The sequence below is a fragment of the Phalacrocorax aristotelis genome, chromosome 1 (genome assembly GCF_949628215.1).
Source record: "Phalacrocorax aristotelis chromosome 1, bGulAri2.1, whole genome shotgun sequence".
Lineage (NCBI taxonomy): Eukaryota > Metazoa > Chordata > Aves > Suliformes > Phalacrocoracidae > Phalacrocorax > Phalacrocorax aristotelis.
Genome location: NC_134276.1, coordinates 77,503,336 through 77,520,468, shown reverse-complemented (window position 1 = coordinate 77,520,468; position 17,133 = coordinate 77,503,336). Strand labels below are relative to the sequence as shown.

Below are 17,133 nucleotides of genomic sequence, written 5' to 3'. Positions count from 1 at the left end.
AAATTATAGTAATTGCTGAAAGAGAGAAAAGAAATTCCTTAATCTAAAATAGATTTTCCTTTCTCTCTTCCTTTCTTTAAAATCTTTCTCTTTTTTAATGTCACTTCACAAAACTGGTTTTCCTTCCAAAATGCTTACAGGGAGGTGGGGGTACCAGGCATCGTGCATAGTGGAGCAGATTCTGCACATTTTGTTCAGCATCCGGGCAGTATGCTGTGACTGCCACGTTGCAAAAGTATGACTTTGCTTTTGGCTGAAGCTTAGAAGTACCATCCCTCCGGACCCTTTCTTTCCCATGAAAAACCTGCCGATAGCGTTATTTCAAACTGAGAAGCCCAAGAGATCGGATAAGATCTCAGAGCTGGCAGAAGCCAGACTTTTATCTTTTTGAGGAGATGCTGAATAACATTTTGCTGTACCTTATAGTTCTGTCTGTGGTATGAGTTTTATTAGCCAGTTTGGTGATCATCCGTAAGGTTTTCTCATCCTAGTGTTCTGTTGGACTCATGACGATAGTTAAGCTCTTTGTTACTGAGAAAGGGATAGTGACGTGAATGTCCCTTGAGAGAGGAGAAGGGTTTTGCCCTACATCAACCCCTGCAATTAATTAAATGCTCCAGAAAGGAGCTTTATCTCATAGTCTGTAGCTAGTAGCTAGCTGTAGTAATCTCCATGCTAGACATAAGACAAGGAAAAACTACAGGTACTGTGGAGCTGGTGGGCAATACTAGAAATCTGAAGGATCCTCTGAAGAAAGAAATAGAAAACAGACATTTTTCTTGGCACTTCCGAGTTTTCTTAAAAAGATCCATTTGAATTAAGGTCCTTTTACAGACACCTTTGTGCAATGAGTTTTTACAGTGCAGCAATTATTTATTGCTAGGCTAGGAAAAAGCATTGTAGGTAGTGTGAGGCATACACTAACTAGGTAGTTATTTCAACCTCCTTAAAAGCAATCAATCTATCGAAAAGCAATGAAGAGGAGGCTTTTTTCCTTCAGTTAGAAAGCAGTTACCCATGCTGCTATCAAGACTTTCTTAGTTGAAAGGAACCTAATGTGATTACACTCCTTTTTTGCTCATAGGCCACAGAAGAGGGGAGGAGTAAGGAAGGAGAGTGGCCGAATGTGTTGTAACACCACTTGCCTGGAAGCTTAATTGTAGTAACCTTTTGCAGTAGTTACCTTCAGTCTGCAAAGTATCTGTATTATAAGTGTCTTTTAACCACAGTATTTAACTGCAATCTAGGCAAATCGTTGGAACATCTGTGTTTCTGCAAGCTTCTCTCTGTCATGCCATTCATTATTGGTGAAAAAGGTGAACCTTTATAAATATGTACCCCTTTTGTTTAATCAGTCTTTTACAGAATTTCTGCTTTGATATGATGGAGAGGAGCATTGTTTAGGAAACTGTACTAACATTTTTGTCGTGCTTGTTCTGACCAGCCTCCCATAGTACCGAAAGTATCCAATGATGGGGATACTTCCAATTTTGAAGCTTATCCTGAAGATGACTGGAACAAGATGCCTCCAGTACCCCCTAAAGATCTAGAAATTTTCAAGAACTTCTGAATGCTGCATCTACACTAGATAAGGTATGTCCAAATGTCAAGAGTCCTCTTCAAAATATTAGAGGTCTCCAAGTGAGAGCGGTATGCAGAAATTGCCTCTTCTGATTCATAAAAGTGATTAATACACCTCACAACTTGTAAAAACAACATGAATCACAGTAACAGATAGTATAATTAAACCGTTAAAATAAAATATTGTAAAGCAGGCTTGTGGAATGACAAAGATAATTTATCTCACACACTTTGGAGTTCTACAGTGATGAAGAGTTACTTGCATACAGACATTTAAGTCCTTCTGTCCCTAAAACTTTTTAAATAGTGTGTTAAAAGCAAATATGTAGGTTGATTTGACAGGAAATGTGATCGTTCTTGATTGTAAGATTTTTATGTTCAGAATGAAGACTTTAGTTAGAGGAATAAGATTGTCAGATTAATTCTGTACCCTGGATTCTGTCTTATAACTGTTTTAGGTTGATACTTGTTATTCAATTCACATGCTCCACATTGTATTTTTTATTCCTTTTTCATTATTTTTTGTCTTAGAAACTGGAAGGAAATTGAAGTGCTAGGAGCAAGTCTGAAGAAAAATGGAGTTCATACGTAAATGAAGACTTTCTTTGTGGATACGAATGATACTGCATTCAGATATGCCTATTAGTATATAGCAAATATCTAAGGAGTTGGCAGGCAAGAATAATTTTTTGCTGTAAACATTTGACATTAGTTTAGTAAATTGTAATATTGATAGTCTACTCTGAAGTAGACTCACTAAAATGGTATATTTTAGGATTTTTTTTTTAACTTATGGTTCAGTTAAGTTTCCTGCTATTCCCTGATCCTTTTTTGCATAGTTAACTCATAGACTTAATTTTATAAGTTTATACTAAACTTGTGTAATTGAAAGCACAAATTAGTATATGTGTATATAATGAATACAATACAACTAAGCACAGGAACTGTGCAAAGATGTAAATTTTTGTACTTTGCAGAGTCTATGATTTTTATTTTTCAAATAATGTTTTTCAAGGAGTTCTCTAGGAATAAAAATCTTAAAAGGATAAATGAGTTTTTCATCATCTTATATACATTTTATAATTCTTTGTAAAAAATAAAAATAATTAAGTTTTAAAAAAGATTTGTACCTAAAATTTCCAATGCCTCACACTTGCAACCATAGTACTTGAAAGCAGAAGACAAGGGCATGTTTTATTGTTGATTAATATGCATCTTAATGGCTAATTTATGAAGTTTTGTTATAGTGATGTTTCTTTACAAACCAGGATATTGAGTGATTATACACTGTCTGAAATGAGATTCCTCACATGAAGACTCTCTGTAAACATGCAATTCAGTGCATACCGATAAAAGGGCTCTAACTGGCTCTTCCAGGAGTTGTTCTCTCTCAAGCTCGCTGTCTTCTCCAAATGTAAAGCACGAGTCATAACAGACTTTTTTCATTATTGAAATAGCTGTTGAATTCTTGGCACTTCAGAATATCAGAGGGAAGACTGAATATATATCAGAGCCTGATTTTTCTGCTCCTGCTTTTGGAAATGTCCTAAAGTCTCTGCTGCCAGGAATTCCATATGTACAGAGTTCAAACCTTAGATGGAAGGAGTCTGTTTTATTTCACCCTGTACTAACGTCTTTCTAGTAGCTTTAGTACACTGTATTTAGGAAGTATTTGCAATATTGCTTCATTTTAAGTAGCACCAAATAACAGTACTTGCATATGTATATGAATACACATAAAAATGAAGGTAGATTGAATGCAAGTCAGGATCTTTTTTTAGGGTTTTTTCATGTTCCATATTACAATACTTGTGTTAATATAGGAGAACTGATTTTTGAAGTGCTTTGGTTTCAAAAAGTAAGTACGTTCTTTCAGATGTTGTGATTTTAGATAACTTTTAGTGAAATTATGATATTTAGACCAAAATGCTTTGTTTCGAAAGCACATCAGCTCACTGGAGTTCCACTACTATGACTGATGGCTCTACATAAAACTGTTTAAGTAGATCATACAGACAGTTGCTCCCACAAACTGCTCTCCGCATTTTTGATCTGAAATGCCATAAGAAAGGTAGGCCAAAGATTCATTTTTCTGAACTAGATCCTGAATGCTCATGAAGTAGACATTCCAGTAATCACTAATGAAATTAGCATGTTTGTAAGTTTATGACAAATCTGCAGCTGGAGTCTTCATGTGGAAGAGTGACCTCCATTTTCTTTTGTTTAGCTCTAAACAGTACCAAAGTGCTGTTGAGAACTTGCAGTTTCTAGGGTATTAGATCTGTTTCTTCATAAAGCAAGTCTAATTTTAAGAGAATGCGTAACTTTTTGCAAAAATACACAATGTGTAACAAAATCAGGATATTTAAAAGTGGTAATTCTGGAATACCACAAAGTCTTCTTGATGTCATATAAGTGCCACAAGTTGATGGCCCCAGCTGCCACTCAGTACTGTGTAGGAATGTAGGACATACAGGAAAATCCATAGAAAAATATAATCTTAACCGGGTAAAAATACCTTATTCTCTTAAAAAAAAAAAAAAGATTCTGGTCCGCTGTATTTGTATTTGCAGAATTAGTTATTCCAAATTAATCGGAAAAACTGAAGCACATAAACACAGCTTACTTTGTCTGATGGGAGCAAGCACAGTTCAGGGTTTTTTTCAATGTGTAAGCCTACAGTATTTTATGGAATCTGATTACTACAAAACCAATTTCATATTTAAAAATGTACATACTGCAACAAGCAAACGTGCTAAATATATATTTCTTTTTTAATTTAAAACCTGCACTGTGTTTAAGTCTTCAAAGCTGAGGAAATGCAGTTGCATTTGAGTAATGTGCCACATTGGTGGTTAGAAGTTTTGAATGCTTGAACAACAAGAGATAGTGGATTTCCTTTTGATGAATCTTATCCATTGCCGGCAGTGGATGCACTGACACTCATTATGACAGAGACTAAAGAAACAAATACAATCTTGTTAATAATGCTAATCCATTGACTTTACATTGTTTCCAGAGCCATGTGTAAATATACTTAACTACTGACCTCGTCAACATGCTTTCTAGTACAAAACTACTTTCAAACTTTTTTAATTAAAATCCTTAACTTTAAAAAAAAAAAAAACCCAAAAACATTTTTGAAGCATTATTTTAAGTAATCAGTTATTTTCTCTACAGTCTTGGACTTAATGAGCTGTTATTACCTGCCTATTTTATTTATTTGCACAAGTGGGTCTGTTTTATTTTAAGTCTTTGCTGGGACTTCATGGCCCACTTATATAGTGCTGTCCAAATGCTCACACAGAAGACCCTGGATACACACTGCACTAAGGACTTTGGATTTATGGGGTTTTTTTTTAAGCAGACTAGATCATTTTCTATTTTCTATTTTGTTTTCTGTTCAATTATGGTAGTCTCTGAAGTTCATTTTATTATGGTTGCTTCTGTTAACGTGTGTGTTTGCGTATCAACTGTTGCATAAGGACTGTTTTATTGCCAGAGCCCATAGGCCTTTGGTGTTCTGCTTCAGTGAACAAGAATGTTAAACATTAAAAAAAAACAACCTTTATTTTGGAGTTTTAGATATATATATATATTTTTAATTGCCCAATTTGAGGTTTTAAGTGATAAACGTGCATTGTAAACTCAATTGCCTTGTAACCAAATGATATAAATGCTTCATGATTTCAATGGAGAACATGCTGTAGATTTTCCTGTAAATTAGCTTGATCAATGAATATGTGTGCTACTGAGCTTTAACTAATGTGATCTTCCACTGTAGAAAGTCATTGTTAATTGATCAAAATATAGGTACTAAACTATGTTTAAATGGATGAACAGGGATTTTGCAGTTTTGAAAGCAATCACGATATGGCTGTTCCTCAGGCCACCTGCTTGCCATTCAGAAGAGTTGTGACGCAGTGCTTCCTACGCTATAGAATTCTTTTTCAGCTTTCAATGACTGTAGCATGATTCCTTTTTGTACTGTACTGTGTACAGACTTTCCATGTTTTGCACTTTTCTATGGCAAACCTTGACTGCTTTATAAATACTCTGTTGTGTAGTAAGTAGTGATAGTGGTAGCAGGCATTTGTGTACTGCGTAATCTGTTTGAACTGCTAGACTTGCGAGGTTAACTTGGACTAACGTTGTATGTTGCTGGTTGCTTGTTGTAGCTCACATGTGTAAGTACTGTTCAAAGTTACAAAGTCAGCCCTCATTGCACAATGAAAATCACTGTGATCTGTACATAAACCCTAGTAAAATTTTATTGCTGTTTAATTTATGTAATATCTGTCAAATCTGGATTCATTTAATAAACCTTTATATCTTTTTAAATGTTTAAACCTAGTTTGCTTCCATTTATGTTGGGAGGAGGTAGAGGTTCTTCATCCAAAAAAACGATGAAGGCGAGAGGAGAGGAGTAGAAAAACAACTGTTCCTTTTTTTCAGGAGTTAAGCCTTTCCAGAGCAAGGCACAAGTGGTGGAACATATTTCAGCTGGCACGGAAGAAGCACCAGAAAGTATATTTTCAAATTTATTTCAGATAGTGCACTGATAATGAAAAGTGTTAATTCTGGCTACTCATTAATCTTTGATTATATGACCCTAATTGCTTTGACTTTTTCACAACTTAATGACCTGAACACTGTCCAGAACACTAATTTCAATCTATTTCTTTAAGCATCAAAAAATATTCTCATGATGTCAGGCACACCTAACTAAGCCATTATTTCATCTTCTATCAAGAACTTCAAAAGTCCATTTTTAACAAAATTCTGTTACCTGTTGCTGTTAAATTACTTCTCCTGGGTCAACTGTATTTTTATTTCTTACCCATTAGATAGCTTAATCTTGCAGAGATAATTATGTAGACATAGAACCAACTGGATAGAGTCTGGACTATTACGGGGTGTTTTTTCAACACGGAACTTCGTGCTTTCTTTCTGCCTGGCTTAATTCTAAATTTTGTTCATTGACGTTTTTCTCTTGTAAACCACTATGTCATGTGCTTCAAGAAACTGCTAATGGAAAGTGAAGGAACACAGGAATGAGCCCTGGCAAGCTTTTAGTCATGTCTTTGACATGAATCAAAAGAACTGCTCAGTTAAAACATAACAAATTTCTGAATGTAAGCAAGTGTCCAGGGTGTTTGTAAAGAATTTGATTTGGCATCTTGTTCTTACCCCAGCCTTTTGCCATGTTGTACAGTTTTTGTTCATTTGTTCTAACCTGAGTACTGCCATCTTTTTTGTCTGCACATATAGCTCTGGATCTTATCCAACAAAGGCCATTTTTAAATATACTTTTTCACTCATGCAGGGCAGGTAAGTTTTGCTGGTGTGTAACTGTCTGGACCGTACTCAAACAGCATTACTCACTACTCCAAAATCTGTCTCACTTCCATGGTTCATTAGCCGTTTTTACTGCAAAACACTGTTAAAACATCATTTGACAGGAACCCACCCTTCTGTGACCCTACTGTTAGCCAGTAAGAGTATGATATTATAAGAAATGGTTGAAAGCAATTGGCACTGTTGCAACTCTGGATCTTGCCCAGTGCTTTGTGAATGGGTTTTTAATTCATAGACCAAGCTCTTCCTTGTGTGATATCCTGCTAGCCACTGCAGTCTCAGCTTCAGAATTCAGACAGCTTTTCACAGGGATAGTAAAGGCTCTTCTGCTGTCCCAGTGGAAGAGTCTAGCTATCCTTCCTCTCTTGTACTTGTCCCTTCTGTCTGCCTTTCAAAGAAACGCCAAGCATGAATGCGTGTCGAGCTTCATATTTATACTTGAAACCAGGAATATTGTAAAATTTTACCAAGCTGACAGTAAGAATTTCTTTCATTGCGTCCAGATATTTTTCTAGTCTTGTGCAGGAACATTCCAAAGTGTGACAACAGAAAATTTCAGCAGGAAGTACAGCTATTACACAGTCTTACAGTTATGGTACGGTTTTATCTGATCTGCTGCGTTTGTTTCAGTGCCAATAAGAATGAGTTGTTGGGGCAGTTGAGAGCCGAGCATCTCTTACTGCATCTGGAGTTTAGGACACAGGCCACTGAAGTCTCTGAAGGAAATCCCAAAACTAACCTGCAGCATGAAAACGCAGGCCTATCTAACTTCTAGTATGTGAACTAAGGTGCTGTGCAGGTGCTGTCTCTACTCCAGTGATTTACTTAGTCTGTAAGAGTGTATTACAGATACCTTGAAAAGTGTAGTCTGTTTCAACTTAAACAACTAACCAACTTGAGGTTTTGGGTTTGGTTTTTATTTTAATTTATTCTTTCTTGTCTCCAGCATATTGTCCCTATTCTGGACTGCTGTCATAGAGAAGGGAAATGGAAGAGAGAATACTATTTTGGGAAATGAAATAAGCTTGAGTTGGACTTTAATCCAAGAAATTACTTAGTATGCCTGGACAGTATGTACTTGTACATGTACTTGCTCTATCACTAAAGGTTGTAGAGAAAATTGTGCTGCTCTAGCTTTATGCTGGCTGCTAAGCTATAAACTGCTTTTCCCAATATTGTATAAAAAGAGGTAGTTGTAGGAGCCAGGGTTTATTTCAAATTTAGTCAGCATTTACTCTAGTTTAGTGAATTCTTGAGACTAAGACCTCTTGGTTGGAGGAGAAAAGCGCTTTACAGCCATCATCCACTTAATTTTCTGTTCTGCGCAACTGTAAGCTGTGCAGAGGAGATGGTTGTGCTTTGAATGCTGCTACTGTTGTAAATCGCAAGAAGAAAACAGCAGCTCGCGCAGGCATGCAGTGTCAGGCTTCCTTCAGAGCCCAAACTTAAGTCTTCTCACCTTGAAGGACCAGGTCTTTTTTTATCTTTCAGCCGCCTCGTGAAGGTGTAACCGAACAGCTTAGCAAATATTAAGACTGGACCTTAGAAAAACTCTGAGCTTTTCAATGGCAGCTTTCTTAAAGTCCACATTTCTTCAGAAGTTAGGTGTTAAGACAGCTCAATGATTTAATGGGGATACAAAAAAGAAAAGATTCTGAGTTGTTCAGTGCTTCTGAAGTTTGGTAAATAAATGTCATAAATGGAGTGTTTCAAATTGTGTGTGTAATACCTAGTACTTTCTCTGACCTGATTTACTTTCTCAGTTAAAAAGAAATTTAAAGTTAGTTTAGAACCCTCTTCTAATCAAAGTGCTTGTAAAAAATATTTCACTGAAGCAGGGCTGCTAGGCTATGTTAATGTAGCTAAAACCTTCACAAGAGGAATGTCTTTCATTTCTACTGATGAAGACTTTCCTTTGAGGCATGCTGACAAAATTACACAACTTTCCGTTCTTACTTTTTGGTCAAGCTTTTACTCATTCTAGTAACACACTTTGCAAAAAATAAACACAGTTAAGTAAATAGAAATAGGTAAATTATTTTGTCTTTCTGTTAGTAATACTGAGCTGGGAGTACATATGTAAATTCATTATCAAGGAACAGCAAAGTTTGTTCCATATTAATGCATCCGTGGTTTGAGCGTATTCAGATTTAGGATTTTTCCTACTGGCCTCTATCTTAAAGCAGTGCTGCAGTCCCATGCCATGACACTTGCGTCCTCCTGCCAGTCCGCCATCCCCGTAGCAGCAGTAAGTCAGCGCATTAACTGATATGTGAGAAATGTTTTCCTGCTGTGACTTGAACTTTGGATCAAAAGCACTACTACTTAGTTGATCTGAAAAGGAATTTCCCATAGCTGAGTGTACCTGAAGTCCTTCTATTCTCGCTGCAGGTATTTGCCACTAGGGAGCAAGACTATTGCAATTTGCCATGAAGTAACACAAAATTCAAATAGCGCATTTTGAACTTATTTTAAAATCTTTACAAAAGTTCCTGTGACTCATGTAATCCCTGGCAAAAACTTGGTGATGCAAGAAGGGAAATGTGGTGGTGGATCATCTAACTAAGCATTGTTAGAGACTGAGGCTGTTCTCTAATTTCACTGTCTGGCCACTGAGGAAAGGGAGATTTTAATTTTTTCTTTTTACTAGGCAGGCCATCGGTATGCAAGTGGCCATCACTCTTCAGTCGGGTTTTCTTGTTGAGCTTTAGTTCTGAGACAATGAATTGTTGGATTGTGAAAGTGTCTGAAGTCTGTTTGGAGACTCTGTAGATTCTTCCAGTAATTAATGATCTTAAATGTTATTTATACAGCTGGTGATTATTTACTTGCAAAATATGACAGGTTTGAAATGAATACATTAATTTGGTTAGAATTTTAATACACTGAATTGGCAGTCAAATAAAGAAAATCCATTAATTCAATATAAGAACAAGATATTTTAAAATATTCAACACTTTTGATGTAAAATATTTGAAGATTGGTAATAGAGTAATATTGTCTGAATAAACAGGTATCAGGAAGGTGGGCTGATTTCAGTTCTTCAGATGGGGATTAAAACTGGAAGTTATTGAATGAGAAAAGGAAAGAGGAAGTTAGAACCCATTCCTCTCTTCCAGCCATGTGTCAAAACACGTAGTAGTAAAAATGTAGCTACGGCACCCGCTAATATCTAACAAGGAAGCTGAGATATCTGCAGGGCGTTTCTCAGAACTGCAATTCAGGTCATGGTGAATGTTCCACATCTTGTCCGCTGTTTTGTATTGGACAGGTTTTACTAGGGTGCTTTAATTTAAAAATTAAATTAAAGTGAGATATGTTGGGGTCACTTACCTCCTGAAAACAAATTGTTGGTTGTTGTCATTCGTTAATACTCTCTAAATGTATTTTGTATGACTTTAAAGTGTAAGTCTTTGATAGAAGTGTAAAATCTGGCTTATAACCCCCAAAAGCAGTGTTCACCTGGATGGAAAAGGAGTGGCTGAGTTAATAGTATTAACTGTGTCTTTTTTTTTTTTTTTAACGCATTCAAAATTACTAAGTGACTACATGAAACATTAAATGGCTTGAAGTTCAACATGTGACGTCACATTTTTTAAGCAAAGGAGTCATTACAGCTTTAAAATACGGGGCTTTTTCACTGTTTGTTCCTGCATGGGTGTTAAGCACGGAGGATGTCAAAGGAGGAGTGGAGTTGCCACTACAAGGAAGTTTTCAGCTTCTAGGCTTTCTGCAGAGTAGATATATTCTTGTAGGTGATAAGTTTACCAGAGGATGGGGTTCATGAAGTAAAATAGCCTACGTTAAGGATAACCTATCAGCCTAGGAAGCAAGCTTCTGTTAGGCTTGTGGTGGTAGACAAGAGTTGCAAAAGGTTTTTTGAATTTGCAAGTATAAAACAAGAAGATTCAATGATCAAACAGTGGAATGATGATTTTTGTCACTGTAATTCCGAAATAAAAACAAATAGACTTTCTTATTGTGCCAGTGCCAAGATAATGAACAGTACAGAAACGTATCCTCCATGTTTAACTTTGTTATGCGTCTTTGTGTTCTGGGGGGTTTCTTCTGATTTCAAACTGTCAACAATAATAGAAATTAATACAGTAAAAATGCAAATGATGAGACATTTACCTTGTAATATCTTTAAGCTTCTAGTGTAATCTGTACACTGAGTGGAAATTTCATCCTACTTGAAATAATTCAGTCCATAACTTATTTCTCTCTAAATCCCTGGTTGATCTTAGACTGGCACAGCTTCAAGCAGCTAAAAAGAGAAGAGCTGCAAGAAGATTATAGAAACAGTCAATGACTTTTAGAACATATGTTGTCCAAAAGTGCATTGTTGTTTTTTTCTCTGCACAGGGCCATAGCGTATGATGTATTGGAAGAAAAAATAGAAACCACCTTGAAAATCTGGTTTGAGTTACAGTATAGTTTTTGAGTTACAGTATAGTTTCATATATTGCCAAAAAGTTGTTGCATTTACTGGCTTCTTTTAGCTAGTTCCCTTTAAACACATCCATAGCTGTGTTTTCCTTTATTGTTTTGGAAGTGCTTCCTTCATGCTCAAGCTTCTTCCCATGTTGCCCTGAGGGTGATGTTCAGTGGACTTCTCTTCTGTTTATTCTGTTAAAAAAAAAATCTCTGATCCTGTTTCTTCTCAAGGTGTGACGGGAGGTAGCAGCAATAAATTACAGATTGAAACAGTGCATTATTGTGAGTTGTATGAAAGGCTATGAACAAGAAGCAGACAAACAGAAGAGGGGGAAAAAGTCCTATCCATGCTGGAGTCTTTAAAAGGATTTCCAGTAACACGATCAAGTTAAAATTCTTTAAAACAAGGTCTTGAGACACAAAGCTTAAGGATCAAAGACAATTTCTCCTATTAATGTCACTTGTTCCATCTACCCAATCTCTATCATTTTGCATGTTTTGAATAGGGGGAAGTCAGTAAGTAGGGGTGTACGTAATTGGCTGGAAAAAGAGGGTCTCTGGGTAAGGGAATAAGTGAAAAAAAATTATGCTCTACAAACTTATCTAATAGAAACGTAGCACTGCATAACAAATGTTTACTCAGGGCAAGAAGTGAGTGGGGGGGAACTGCGTTGCATTTGTTTCATGGTATTGCCATAGCACGTTTAGGAAGTGTTCCTTTCTTTGGTCAGGATATTAATTTTTTTTCAAATTGGAAACGGGACTGTGCAAAATAAAAATCTTCAACACCTCTTCCCTTTGATACTGTATCCTCTTCTGTAAGAATAAAATCAAAACCACCTAAAAAAACCTCCTCCATCCCTGAAGTAGTTGATTTAAGGCAGATGCAGCTTCTAAGGGCAGCGAGAGTACTTGAAACTCAAGTACAGCAACATCTCAGGAACAGGAGAGAAAGTGTTATTTCTTTGGTTTTGAAAGTTTTCTATCTGAATCTCATACTTGGTGCCTTACGTTACGGCAGAGGGACTCAGGACTTCAATTAGGTAAATTAATTTGAGGGAGGGAAGGAAATACTTAGAAGTTTTGACTTTCACTTGACCATTTCACCGAATCACAGGATGGTTGAGGTTGGAAGGGATCTCCGGAGGTCATCTGGTCCAACTCCCCGGCTCACGCACGGCCACCTAGAGCCAAAACAATAAAACTGTATTTTGCAATGATCATAATTTTTTTTCTATTTCACTCAAAAATAAAGGATTTATAAATTTTTTTTCCATTTTAAAACTTTTCCAAACAGCCACCAAACTAATAAATTCATTATCCTCACAGCTTTAGCTTCAGCAGAGTAGAAATAACCAGTGAAGGAATTTGTTCATTGTCTCCTTAAATGCTGTGGAAGGACTGTTTAACCTCTCTGAACTTAATGAAGGTCTAAAGCTGTGAATTGGACTGTGTGTTGATGTCAACAGCTGTACACTGCTTGCTCGTGACAATCAAGTTCTTTTGTTTGAATGTGGTGCTGCTTTGCTGTCTCTGCAGGCAGCTTTGGATTTTCATTTGGAAGAAAGCTGATTCTGTATATCTACCAGCTCATGGTAGAAAGAATGCTGCCACGTTGTCTTCCAGGTGCAGAAGTTTCCAGAAGTTCATAAACACTTCTGAGATAAACAAGTTTTAAGACATTCAACCTCATTTCTCTCAAGTCTAGAAAGCTAAGCTAGCCTGGCCTTTCTCTGGCTTGTGGAGAGGAGCTGAACCCAGGCCTTTGCAAACGGAGGGACAGAAGGCTGGTGTGCTCACGTGTTGCTGGACGCGCACTGCATGCAAAGGCTACTGGATGCTGCTCGGTATATGCCTCTGTCAGATAAAGAGGTTTCTTTAGAAAACTTACTTAGGAGCTTACTTTCACCCAATTCTTTCTATGGTGATGCGACAAGCTGGCAAATAACGAAGTCTAATGAGGTGGTGCTTGCATTTCCACCAGACATGGTTGTCTGGATGATTCATAAATGCTGAGGAGCTCCCGTATGGCTAGCTGGAGTGTGGAAAGAGAATGTGTCACCACAAAAAAGCCCTTCCAGGAACCACGAGCCCAAGCATGATCACGTTTGGCTTGCCAGCCAGCTCTTTCGTCACAGGCAGGCAGGAATGGAGCACAGCAAGACCTCTCAGAAAAGACGGCGTTACCTGAGTCAGGAAAGACATTGAAGACACGTCCGTCCCTTGGGCTGGGTGACAGTTGTATGATAGGTCTAAAGACATAGACCTGTCTGCACCCACCTGGCTTTGTTCAGGCACCCTGAATGTATAACTACCTTATTGTTTGTGCAGGGCTTCTCATGTCAATAAAATAATTCCCTCTAATATTGTGTCTTTTACTAATACAGAAAGTACCTCTCCTTCCTCCTCCACTGAAAACTGCCATGGGAATTGGCTGGGAATATGTTTAATTGGAAGCAGAGGAAGACTGATGCCATTTCCAAGTAATGCCTTTCTTGTGATATACTACTCCTATACTTACTTAGCAATCAGTTTATGTAAATACAGGAACAACATAAACTAACTTTTTAATACCCCTCTTTTAAAATACCATATAATGAGAAAGAAAAACTTTCCAGACAAAGTCAAGAAGCATTTGACCACTGTTAATTAATAGAACATGAATCATTCCTGTCCTTTTGGTGACAGGAGGATAAAGGAAGAATTGTTCTCCCTCTTAAAAAAGAAACGAGAAAAAAAAAAAGTATCTTAAGGAATAAAACAACCACAGAAGTAATTTTATAGTATACTCTAGAGTCATATTATTTATTTTTAAACAATAGTAAATCATTTGATTGTTTCAACCGGGCTTAGTTCCAAACACTTCTAAATTTGGTGTTAAAGAATTGATCTTGAGAGGACATATAGAAAACAGAACACTCTTCCTCTCTCATTTCCTTTTTGAAGTGATGGGAATTCAGGCTCCTCTTTAGTTAACTTGGCAAACATTACTCCCCTATGAACTGTCTTTTTAGTTGAGGATCACAGAATGTCCTCTTCTCATATGAAAAGCATGAATTTATAATCCAGTGTGTGTTGTAAAACAGTATTTTTTCTTTAAAAAAATGAGCCGCAGCACTATTAAAAGAATTTTCATGGCTGTATACTACTGTGTACAGAAGTGATTCCACTTTCAGCTTGCTGTGTTTTGAATACATTATGTATTGCCTTCTAACACTGCTGATCGCAATCTTAGAAGTGTAATACGTAGCAGTAAAAGCACGGCAAGGCACAGTGAGATAACAAGGACATCATCAACTGTCATGCACCAAGTGCTCTGATTCCTCTTGATCGTCCTGAATCAAAAAGGAGTGATATAAATGAATCAGGAGATGGAGACACTGTACCAAGAATTTAAGTAAATGGCCAAGGAACTTCAGAATGTCCTTAGATGGAAGGAGATTGCGTGGACCTCTGGAGGGGCTCTGCCTTTGTTCACATGGGGCATCAAGGGTTTCTTTGAGACATTAAGTGTGGACTTAGAGTATAAGGAGGCTCAAGAGTTTTGAGACTTCGGTCACAAGGTTTTTTATTGTACACTTGTGAGTCTGTAAAACTTTATAATTGAAATACATATTTTGTGATATTTATGTCTGCAAATACTAGTGATTCTAAAAGTGACAGCATCATAAGGGTCAGTGAGTGTGGGAGGCACCACTCACAAAACAATCCATTTAACTGGAAGGCATTTAAACAGAACGTTTTCCAAAACAAAGGTAATTTTGTTTGACATTGGTTTTTCTGATATTTTCTAAGAATTTCTAACCCAGAGCGGCAACCATAGGTTTATTCAGATGAAAACTATGCAGCTGTTTAACTGAGTAATCATTAAAGACTCCCTATTCAGGTAAGTCAAGGTCATACAAGCAGCTCTGACATCTGATTTAAGAGGGCTGTGATGTTGACATGCTTTGCTATCCTTTTAGGTTGCCTTTATTCACTAAAAAGTAGACTTGTCATCACATTAACAGCACCTGTAAACTTGGCTTATACTTGAACATGGTAATGAGATTAGAAAGATTATTTCTTCTGTAACAGTTTAGGTGTTTCAAAGCACTTTACAAAAACAAGATAATAAATTTCTTCCGGTGTCTGCGAGTCCATCTCTCTTAACCCAGTCATAGTGGGTTAACATCATAATGTTTCTGTTTTAACTGAATGAAACAATGATTATTAGCTTTGAATGTAAAAATCAGGAAGATAAAAATATATAGTACTTGGGCTAGCACCAGAGTACTGTGAAGGGGAAAAAAAAATCCAAACCTGGATCAAAATTTCTGGTTTTTGCTTTAAATAGTCTTCCAGACAAGTAGCTGGGAGATAAATTAAGGACAAAGAGATTCGATTTGTAAGAATGCTTCAACACATGATTTCAGAGACAAGAAAAACCTTTACTAATACACAAAAATATTTTTTGTGTCCAGGTGCCATACAAGACCATTAAAAAAGTGTGATTCATCAGGCTGGAGATGTGTTATCTTAATGTAGAATGACAGTGCCATGATCCAGTAAAGAGCTGCTGCAGACGTTTATCAGTCTGAGCTTTCCACAATATCCTAGATGTGTCCAAGTAGTGGGTAAAAATTCTCTTGAATGCCTGCGGTACACTGGTTTTTTGCATGCTGTCGGACACTGTACCGAAGGGAGTCTGGTACCCTGAGACACATATTTCAGCCTGAGTCAAGGGCTTGGTACCTTCCAGGCAGTTATCCAGCATCTGTCGTAAGCAGTTGCTGTAAATGTGCTTCTAGAGCCAAATTAGGACTTAAAATTCTTTGATAATTTTATCTCTGCAAGCATCTGCCAGCATTAAGGAAGCGGTGCTGCTCTCTGCGCTGCTGGAAGAAGGTAGGTGTTAGCTCTGGGGAGGGCAACCCTGTGAGTGGTGGCGTGGTGTGGGGAGACGTGACCAGAGGGACAGGGACCTGCTGGCTGACGCAGAGCAGTTGCCTCCACCTGTCAGTACCTGCTAACCACAAGTGCGCAGCCCAAAAGGGCATTTTTAGTAGGTGTGTTTGTGGTGGAGGTGTTGAAGCATCCTGTTGTGCAAGGCGCCAACCCAAACACCCACACGCCTCTCCTCTCTTCCAGCAGACCTGTAACGGTAGCATAAATATGGGAGCCAAAATAAGGAGTGGTCTTTTTCCATTGTATTTTAGTAAGATGAGAGTCTGTAAGCATGATCCAAGGGGAAAAAAAGTAAATAAATAAAAGAAAAAAATCTTGTGGGGTAGAGCCTGTGGACTGGGGTTTGCACAAAGATGCTAAATGGCAGCAGGAGAGAGAAAGCAGAGCTTTGACAGCTAGCTGGGGGAGGAGGTGACGTCTGAAAGCGATGGGGTAGGAAAAGGAAACTGTCATAAAGCATAAAGCCAAAATGAATTAAAAAGGAGTGAGGCTGAAAGGACTTGAATGGAGAGATTTTATTTGCCTCTTCTTGGTTGAAGAAGCAACCTCCTTGGAAAGGAAAAATATTTTTGAAGTGTTTGTAGCCTGTTGCTCCCTAGGAGTAGGCCTGTTCTTATGGCATAAGTGGGTCTGCAGATAAATCCCCCTCTCCCGAGGGGAGCTGGGAATTGAGGACAGACCCATCTCACCCCACCGCGCTTTGCAGTGGTGTAAGTCTGTTCCCTTCAGCAGGCAGGGCTCCTGTTTCTCATGGCCGCTGCTATCAGTTTAGCAAAGCTCATTGCCCTGCTGCAAACCTCAAGCTTCTTT

The 17,133-nt window shown here is 37.6% G+C and overlaps 1 protein-coding gene across 1 annotated transcript in view; it reads left to right on the top strand.

Annotated features, from left to right (window-relative positions):
• PRKX (protein kinase cAMP-dependent X-linked catalytic subunit) overlaps positions 1-4,694 on the top strand; it is a 61,886-nt gene extending 57,192 nt beyond the window's left edge. The window contains exons 8-9 of the mRNA XM_075094897.1: positions 1,445-1,593; positions 2,113-4,694. Coding sequence (XP_074950998.1) covers positions 1,445-1,570 — 126 coding nt within the window. The 3' untranslated portion in view covers positions 1,571-1,593; positions 2,113-4,694. The remainder of the gene's footprint in view (positions 1-1,444; positions 1,594-2,112) is intronic.
• Positions 4,695-17,133: the final 12,439 nt, after the last annotated feature.